Consider the following 9329-nt stretch of genomic DNA (forward strand, 5'->3'; position numbering starts at 1 on the left):
CCTGCCACAATGCCCAGCTATTTTTTGGTTGCAGCTATCGTTGTTTGGCGGGCCCAGGCTGGATTGGAACTCACCCGCTCAGGTGTACATGGTTTGGCGCATTAGCGGCTTGAGCTACAGGTGCCAAACCTGCTTTACTTTTCTTTATGGCACTGACAAACCTATGTTTTCTTATTAATCATGTTTATTGTCCATCATCTCCCAGTGGAATGCAAGCCCCAGGATAACAAGGATTAGTATTAGAAGACTGGTTCTTTTAATCTCTTCCTCTACCCAGATAAGTGAGGTTTCTACCCTCAGCACTCATAGGCTGTCCTTCCTATAGCAACCACCAGAGGGTACCCATCAGCAGGGCCTTTCCTTCCTCTGCCCTCTGCCCTCCATGACCCCAACCTGGGTCAAAGTCCAAGTTCTCCCCACAGTCCACTTGGCCCTGCATGATCCGCCCCATCCCCTCACCGCTCTCTTCCGCTCCCTCTCTCTCCTTCCTCCCTCTCCTTCAGCCTTCTCCCGGTGCCTCCAATATACCAGGTGTGGTCCTGTCTCAGGGCCTTTGAAGGGCATCTGCAGACTGTGCTGCAGGTTGTTCTCAAACTATTGAGCTCAGGGTATCCTGCCACCCTGGCCTCCCAAGTGCTAGGATTGCCCTGATCCCAGATGCTTTCTCCTCAGGGACTCAACATGGCTCCTCCCTCAACTCCTTTGAGGTCTCTGCTCAATGTCACCTCATTGGAGAAATCATCTTTGATCATCCCCCACCTGCCCAATCTAGAATGGACCCCTCATTCTCAATCCCTTTACCTTGTTTTGTTTTCTGTGTAGCATCTGTTACTACTTAATCTTGTATATATATATTTAAAATTTTTCTGCTTGTATCTGTCTCCCCTACTAGAACATAACCTCATGGGATGTAAGGGCTTTGTCTTGATAGCCATCCTGATATCTGCACAGTAGGTGCTCTGTCCTTGCTCAATGACTGACTGCATCAAGCATTAAATGCAGACCTTTGTGTCTCTGAATCTTTTCCCCAACTCTCCAAAGCACATACATACTCTTCTTACTTTCATTTTACAGGTGAGAAAACAGGCATGGAGAGGTTAGGTCATCTGCAGAAAATGACACTGCAGGCAAGTGGGGTGGCTAGGAACTAGGCAGTCTAGTTCCAAGTTCACACTTTTACAGCCCCCACCCCCCACACACTTGCCTTCCAGAGGTCACAGATCTCTTGGCCCAACTTGAGCCCCACCCTCCACTCCTGAGGTATCCTAGAATCCCTCGTGCCCTTTGGCCAACCTCATTCCATCCTTCCCAGACCTTTCCCAAGGACCTATTATGGGCCATGCTCATACAGGTGCATTATCTTTTGGAACCTTCCTGCAAATCAGAGAGGAAGTCACACAGCTTGTCAATCTCTCCTAGACTCCAAACTCTAAACCACTAAGCTCAGAGGAGGAGAGTGGCTGGGGTTCTGGGGTGTGTGAAGCTTGGGGCCTGAGGCCAGGGTGTGTGTGTGTGTGTGTGTGTGGCCAGCCTGACCCATGAAAACTTCTCCCTGCAGCCCACCAGGTTCTGGGGTGTGTGAAGCTTGGGGCCTGAGGCCAGGGTGTGTGTGTGTGGCAGGAGGGGGCGGGGCAGGCTGACCCAGGAAAGCTTGTCCAGAAAGACTGTCACAGAGTGTGGATGCCCCACTGCCCTCACATATGTCATTCCCCTCTCACTTCTCTGCAGTGCTGCTGGGCAGGCCAAGTCCTACTCACCTTTTAGATTGCATGGTAACCTAGATAATAAAAACAATGACACGAAATGCTTATTTTCCTTTTCCTTGTGGTACGTACTATTCAAAATTCTTTGTCAACATCCATGGCTTTTAGTCTCACAATCCTTAACAGTAGACATTTCATAATCCCTGCTTTCAAGATGAGGATTCTGAGGCAAAGTGAGGTTAAGGAACCCATCCAAAGTCACCCAGCCAACTAAATCAGTGGCCAAGTTTTACTTATTTAAAACTCGCTGTTGTCCAGCTGGCTCCTTCAACCAGAATGTGAGCTCCCCTGAGACTGTTTTGTTTTCCTCTGTGTCCCCAGCTTAGGGAGCAGGGACAATCTGGTATGCAGTAGGTGCTCACCATTTGCTGAATGCATGAAGTGGCAAAGCTGAGAGTCATGCCCGGGCAGTCTGCTTCCCATTCAGACTGTTGAATTAAAATGCCACCTACTCTAGGACGCCTTCCCTGAACCCCACTCTGTATTAGATTGTCCCCTTTCCCCAGGGCTCCCATAATGGCCTCAACATCTCCCATGAAGGCACTGACCATGCTGACTCTGCAAGTGCCAGGTAGAGAATTTTCATAAAGTGTTTGGAAGCACAGGAGCAAGGTTTCCCTGTCTGTGCTCCTTAGTGGTGACTCACCAAACACAAAGTTGTCAGGCCGAAAGATCTGGCCAAAGGGACCAGAGCGGACAGAGTCCATGGTGCCAGGCTCCAGGTCCACCAGCACAGCTCTGGGGACATAATTCCCTCCTGCAGAGAAACAGATGGAGGGCAGTTCTGGTGAGTACCAAGAACCTGCAGGGCCCTGGGAACATCCTGCCCCTCCCACCCGGGTGAAAGAGATGCCCCCTCACCCTACCTGTGGCCTCATTGTAGTACACATTGATCCTCTCCAGCTGCAGGTCACTGTCCCCATGGTATGTGCCGGTAGGGTCGATGCCATGTTCGTCACTGATCACCTCCCAAAACTGGAGGGGGGTGATGGGAAGGGTTGAGAGATGGGGAGCAGGTGGCCAGGGTGAAGACCTCTCACTCCACACTCAACCATCTCCCTAGCAGCGGCCTGGTCCTAGCAAGGTGATTGAGGGGGGACCCAGAAACCGGGTGCTGAGACAAGGATGAGGCAGCAAGAAGGAAGCGGTGGGGGCAGGGTGAGATGGAGTCAGCACCCTGGAGGCGCCGGCGGTGCCAGTGCACCCCGGCTGCAGTGGGGGTTGGGGAGAAGGGCGAGGTTTCTTTGTGCGCCTGGAGGGGACAGTCGGCCAGCTGTGAGGCCAGCTGTGGCCAACGGACAGAAGGAACGGTCCAGCTCCTATTGGCCTCTTTGTTCCCAGCTTGGCCCTGTCTGCGGCGACCCCTCCCCCATCGTCCCTGGGACGCTGGCCTCCTGGGGACTCGGTCCCCAAGAGACCTCAGCTCCAGGGACCTCTCTTTGAGCCTCTCGGCCACTGCCACTTGCAGGGGCCCGGCGCCCCCCTCCCACGGCGTGCACCTTGGCCCCGATCTGGTTGCCGCACTGGCCGGCCTGCAGGTGCACGATCTCCCGCATGGTGGTGGCGCTGCTGGCGGACCCGGAGGCTGTGGTGCTAGGAGCTGAGACTGCAGAGCGGCTGGCGGTTGCAGCGGCGGAGCACAGTCCCTGCGCCCCCAGGAGCCTCTATATGGCGGGCGGGGCTCGCGTCACGGCTGGTCACCGGCCTGCTCCACCCCCTGGTCCCTCCTCGGGATGGAGGGTGCAGGGATGGTGGGGGGTTGGTGATTCAGGGATTGCCCTCTGAAAAGGCTCCTCCGGGACCTGGGGTGGGGGCACGGGCTGGGATATGCCAAGGGTTGCGTGTGTCCCCACCCCTGCAGAGGTGGGGGTGGGGTGGGAGGTTCCTCTGGCGACATCAGTGCCACATTCCCCACCCCTCTCTGTCCCCAGCCGGGCTTGGCCACTCTTAGCCACTGGGAAGCGGGAGCGCTTGGTAAACAAGGAGCTGGGAAAAACATCCTTCCCCCTCCCAGGCTCTGCCTCAGTGTCTCTAACCACAATCCTCCTCCCCATTCCCTCTGCACCTTATTAGCTAGAACCCTCGCATTAACCAGAGGGCTCCTGGCAGGGGCTAGCTGGACTGGTGGGGCGGTGAGTTTCTGGGAGAGCTTGTCTTGACTCTGTCTAGAAAGTAAAACCACGATTTTCCTTCTCATCTGGGATGCTTGTGGAAGCTGGCAGGGAGCTGTGGGTTCCCCGGGACACCTTTATTGGGTTTTGCACCTATTGCCTGTGGGGTCATCCCTAGCCTGGCCGGGGTGGGTAGGACTATAGCTGGATTACATATTAGGGGGAGGATAGTGAGCTTGGGGGGCTGCCTGACTCCAGTGTTATAACTTACTGCAAATCGTCTCCCCTACTTCTTCTGCATTTCTTATTAGCTCTATGACCTTGGATAGGCTGCTTCTCTTGAGGACTGAACTGCCTCACCTGCAAGATGGTAATGAAGGATGCTCACCCTCCAGGGCTGCTGAGAGGGCCCCAGGATGGGGTAGCTCCAAGTTACCCTTACATAGAGTTGACAATACATTGTTATGATAATAATTATTATCCAGAGGCTGGCTGGAACTTCCTATCTGGCCCTTGAGGCCAGAACTCCTGGGACCACCCCTCCAGCTCTACCCTCCCAGGAAGCTTCCTCCTCTTCCCTGCTTGATGCACTCACTTAAAGATGGGTATATAGCTGGTTGGTGTGGGTTAAGCCACGTTGGCCATGTGATTTGGCCTTCACATTCACCAAAGGCTGTTAATTTTGACCAGTAGTTCCCAACCCAGGTGTGGGGTGTTTTTGCACCCCAGAGAACACTTGGCAATGTCTGGAGGCATTTTTGGTTGTCATACCTTCATTTGTGCCTGTACTGCTGACAGCAATGCCCTAGAGTGCACAGGACACACCCCCACCAGAGAATGATCAAGCCCCAAATGTCAATAGGGCTGAGGCTGAGAAACTCTGTGTTAATTATTTGGGCACAAATTTGGGTTAGATCTCTAGGTGACACGAAATGCCAAAATAAATTCCAGATGGGCTAGACTCAATATGAATTAGACCAGATCTGTCCCTGAGCCTCTGTAGTTTATTTCATCTCTCCCTCTCCTCTCAGTTTGTGTATTTATGTATACATTTTCCCCTTGCAAATGATTTTTTTATTTAATTGCTGAATATTCCTCCCATAGGAAACCAATCTAACTTAGCACTCTTTATGACTCCAGTACAATCCTCAAGGCATGAGGGTGACTGTGACACCCTCAGATGACTGAGAGTGACTGAAAGTCACTGGCAGTGCCTGAAAAACACCTCTATTTCCTGTCTTGTTTCATACATCTATGAAACTCTACAGTTTCTCCCACCTCTAAAAGCAATAATGTTTACCAAAATTGGCATTTTTGTTTTACAGAGATATATATATAGGCAATGTGTGGTAGTAGAGAGAGTAACAAGATATGACTTTACTAATACTGCATGAAGAATAAAGAGTGATTTCATCATTTCTGCTTTGCAATGTAGTTTCCCAAAACCAACTGTGATAAAAAGTCAACAACTTTGTCTATTATTAATAAAAATAGTGATGTTTAGACCAGATCTAAGGCCAGATCTTGTTCTAAGTGCTAAATGTGTATCAGCTTGTTTATACTTGAACCTGTGAAACCACAATCTAGGAGGTAGGTGCTGTTTGCATGTCCATTTACAGATGAGGAAATGGAGGCCCAAGGAGGTTCAGCCTCTCACCCAGTGTCACACACTGATGAGGCTAGGAACAGAGCTGAGACAGCCCTGCATTCTGGGGGCAGAGCCCTAGCTCTTTATCACTACAGGATGCAGTTTTTATTTATTTATTTATTAAGAGAAGAAAAGGGCTTGCAGTCAAATGAGTTATTTTTCAGGAAGAAAATATTACTGTAGTAGAGGCAGCCATGTGATTGTCACGTGCCCTGTGGCCTGGACCTCTCCATTTAGTGTCTGCCCACCTCGGTGCCTGGGGCTCTGGACTGGCTGCCATGTGTGCAGTCAGCTTCCAGTACTCTGATCTATGCTGTCTTTGTGTACTGGGCCTGAGGATCGCTGGCTCTTTTCCAGAGGTCCTTCCCGCCCCCTCTTGCTGGTCTGTTCTTCCATTTCATTGCCCAGACCTTAGATCTACATCTCAGCTGGGTCTGTTTTTCTTTCCCTCAGCCCTGGTGGAAGCTGAGGCCCAGCCCCATGAGGACCCTTTTCAGCTGCAGTCAGGAGAAGACATAGCATTCTGGAAGTTACTGTTCCTGCACAGGGATGCTGAATGAGTCTTAATAGCAGCCCTCCCAATTCTAGAGAGCACACAAATGCTCTGTGGAAGCTGTGCCTGGTACTGCTGGCACCAAGCATGGGATGGATGGGAGGGGGCAATGGCCTGTTCTTTGGCTGTGCCGGGTGTGCAGTCTGCCTCTTGCCGACACTCACCACCAGACAAACTATATAGTACATCCTGAGGGAGGCTTGGTCAGAACAGGATTTCCTAGGAGATGAGCAGGGAGGAGGGCTGAGATTGAGGGGATGGGGTAGGGAGGGGACACTTGCTCCCTTGCTGTGCAGCCACTTGCCTGTGCACTGAGGATGTCCAGCTGGCCAGGTGTCAAAGATGGACGTGACCAGCTGCTTGTAGACCATGACCATGCAGGTGCTGCCCATTAGAGCCTATGAACTTAGCTGCAGGCTCTGCACATGACCACCTCTCCTAGGCTGATCTGTGGGCTGCAGGGAAGGGGGGTAGGGTGGAGGTAGGGCATTAATCACTGTTGGGGCTGAGGCTGAGGGGACCATAGAGTGGAAGGCGTCAATGCTTTGTCTCAGCTTGCATTTCCCTACTTCATATGGAAAAGGGGTATAGTTTTCCACTAAACCAGGCAAAAGGGTGGGTTTTCTCATTTCACCACTCACAAAACTGGGAGACTTCGCCCACTCTTGTGCCTGAAATGGGTAGGATTTCCTATTTCATGAGGGCAAGGGGCCTGGCTTCACCTTACCCCAAGAAAAGGGGTGCATCATCCCCCAAATTTAGGTCAGACTTGGGCAGGAGATATACCTGAAAGGGGTGGGATCTCCCTATTTCACATCAGAAATAGGCAAGATTTCCTGTCCCGTATCTGAATGGAGTGGAACTTCCCCATTATATATAACAGGAAAAGATGATAGATTTCTTCCCAAATGTCTGAAAGTGGTGGTACTTCCCTTTTCACTGCCCGGAGAAAGAGGTGGGACATTTCTCTCATGTTTGAAAGTGGGAGGTTTTCCTACTCACCAGAAAAGGGGCCTGGACTGCTGTCTATTTTATGTGTATGAGGGATGGGAGTCCTGTCTGCTAGGGGAAGGCGGCTGAGTTTCCTCTGCTCCAAGACTGGGGCAGAGAGGTGGGTGTCTCTTCTGTCCTATGTCAACAAGGGGTGATCTTTCACTTTTCCTCAAGGAAAGGTTTTTCTTCTATGCCATCAAGCAGGAAGAGTTTCTATTTCATTAGGATAAGAACTGGGACTTGCTCCTGCCATAGAGCAGGGCTTCCCATTTTCCAGAGAAAGGGTGAAGCTTACAATGTGGCACATCACCACACTGGGGCGAAGGGGGCCAGCCCGGTATTGCAAAGATGGAGATTAAGAAGCCTATGGTGATGAGGGTAGAGTCCTTAGTGTTACGGGGCCAGGCACGGTGGCTCACAACTGTAAGCCTAGCATTCTGGGAGCCCAAAGTGGGTGAATTGCTTGAGCTCAAGTTGGAGACCAGCCTGAGCAAGAGCAAGAACCTATCTCTACTAAAAATAGAAAAACTAGCCAGGCATTGTGGCAGGTGCCAGTAGTCCCAGCTACTCAAGAGGCTGAGACAGGAGGATTGCTTGAGCCCAGGAATTTGAGGTTGCTGTGAGCTAGACTGATGCCACAGCACTTTAGCTTGGGAAAACAGAGTGAGACTGTCTCCCCCCACCCCCATGATGTAATGAGACACCTGCAGGTATTTGATGGTGGTGTCACTGCAAAAGAAGCCTTGAAAGTGAGGTGTTACCACACCACTCTGACTCAGCAGGGTGGGGACATTGACTGCAGGGGGCAGATGACCTTACTCATGGTCAGGTAGCCTGAGGCCTACTGCCTTACACCTTCTGTTCAGTCTGTCCTCCCTGAGTCTCCACAGCCTGGACAAGGTAGGAAGACGGGAAGACTATACAGGGAGGATGGTCTGGCCAGAGGTGAGAGGAGGAGAGAGCCCCAGGGACTCATCCATCGCTGGGGTCCTCTCATCCCCCCAGGTCAGCATCCTCTGCCTGTTGTGTGAGATGGTGGGCAGTGTTGGGGCTGGGAGGATGCGTAGGTATGGCATTTGTGGGTCTTTGAAGGAGGTGGGCAAAGAGCTCAGGATAATGTTGAGGACAAGGGTGGGAGAACTCACTTTTTCTGTATGTGTATGTGTGTCCTGATGTGTGAGCGTCTATGTGTATGGTTGTAGTTCTTCGTGTCTTTGCATCTGTGAGTGTGTGTGTGTCCATGTTGACAGATAGCTATATCTGTGTCACCGTAAAGTGAGCATAGCTCTGTGAATCTGTGGATTGTGTTTCCTGGTGTGTGTGTCTTTCTATGTAGCTATGAACTGTGAGTCAGTGTGTGGCCATGAAAGTGTGTCTTTCTTGGGGTGTGTGAATTTCTGTCTTTGCATGTATGGGACTGTGTTTGTCTCTGGAAGTGTGTGTGTGTCTCTCCTGGTGTACATACCTGTGCATGAATTCAGATGAGTGTGTTTTGGTGTGTCCACATCTCATGCATCATGTTTAGATATGGTGTGAATATGTGTTTGGGGTACAGATAGGTACCTTTGGGTATATGTGCTTCTCTGTGTGATCCAGGGATGGTGTATGTCCATGCTTGTGTGGGCTGTGCTGGTGTGTGTGTGGTTGTTTGGGTCCTTATGTGCATTTTTGCCTATAGCTGTGGCTTTGTAGCTGACTGGGCTGGGGATACCAGTGTCAACACTGTGTGTAAACAGGGCCTGGGACCCTCTCTTGACTCTGCTTTTTCCACCTCTACTGTAGTCTGGTAGAATTGAGCAGATGAATCCCAGCCTCTCACAGCCCCTTACTCCCTTCCTGGGCTTAGAGGGGCAAAGCTAATGTCCCAAGTTGACCTTCCTTCCCTAGAGAGGGGCCTTTGGTTATTGGCTCTGCCCTTGGTGAGTTAGGGGGGGCTGGCATCTGGACCCCAGGCAAGCAAAGACAAGCACAGATGCCAGATACACACACAGAGAATCTGGGACACACAGTCATATGGTACAACCATACAGTCCAATCTAGACATGCAGATTCAGATATCAACATGCACACACACAATCAATGCAACAATATACACACAACATGCATGGGCCCATATAGACTCAGACACACACCCAGATACACAAATACCATTGGATCCATGGCTAACCCAGATGCATGCATATACACAGGGTCCTGTAGACCAAGTACACACATAGGACCCAAGAAGTCACACAATAAACATGCCGCTTCTCCAAAGTGGA

At 51.1% G+C, this 9329-nt stretch overlaps 1 protein-coding gene across 10 annotated transcripts in view; it reads right to left on the bottom strand.

Annotated features, from left to right (window-relative positions):
• TUBB4A (tubulin beta 4A class IVa) overlaps positions 1–3399 on the bottom strand; it is a 5754-nt gene extending 2355 nt beyond the window's left edge. For 3 of the 10 annotated variants that reach the window (XM_012810151.1, XM_012810157.1, XM_012810152.1), the window contains exons 1-3: positions 3263–3319; positions 2630–2738; positions 2410–2520 (exon numbers count right to left, since the gene is read on the bottom strand). In XM_012810151.1, coding sequence (XP_012665605.1) covers positions 2410–2520; positions 2630–2738; positions 3263–3319 — 277 coding nt within the window. Of the gene's footprint in view, positions 1–2409; positions 2529–2628; positions 2739–3262 lie in introns of all 10 variants that reach the window. The other 7 variants (XM_003797995.3, XM_012810154.1, XM_012810150.1 and 4 more) reach the window with 7 other exon arrangements.
• Positions 3400–9329: the final 5930 nt, after the last annotated feature.

Source organism: Otolemur garnettii, unplaced genomic scaffold (assembly GCF_000181295.1).
Source record: "Otolemur garnettii isolate 467f Iridium unplaced genomic scaffold, OtoGar3 scaffold00127, whole genome shotgun sequence".
In the NCBI taxonomy this organism is placed as follows: Eukaryota; Metazoa; Chordata; class Mammalia; order Primates; family Galagidae; genus Otolemur; species Otolemur garnettii.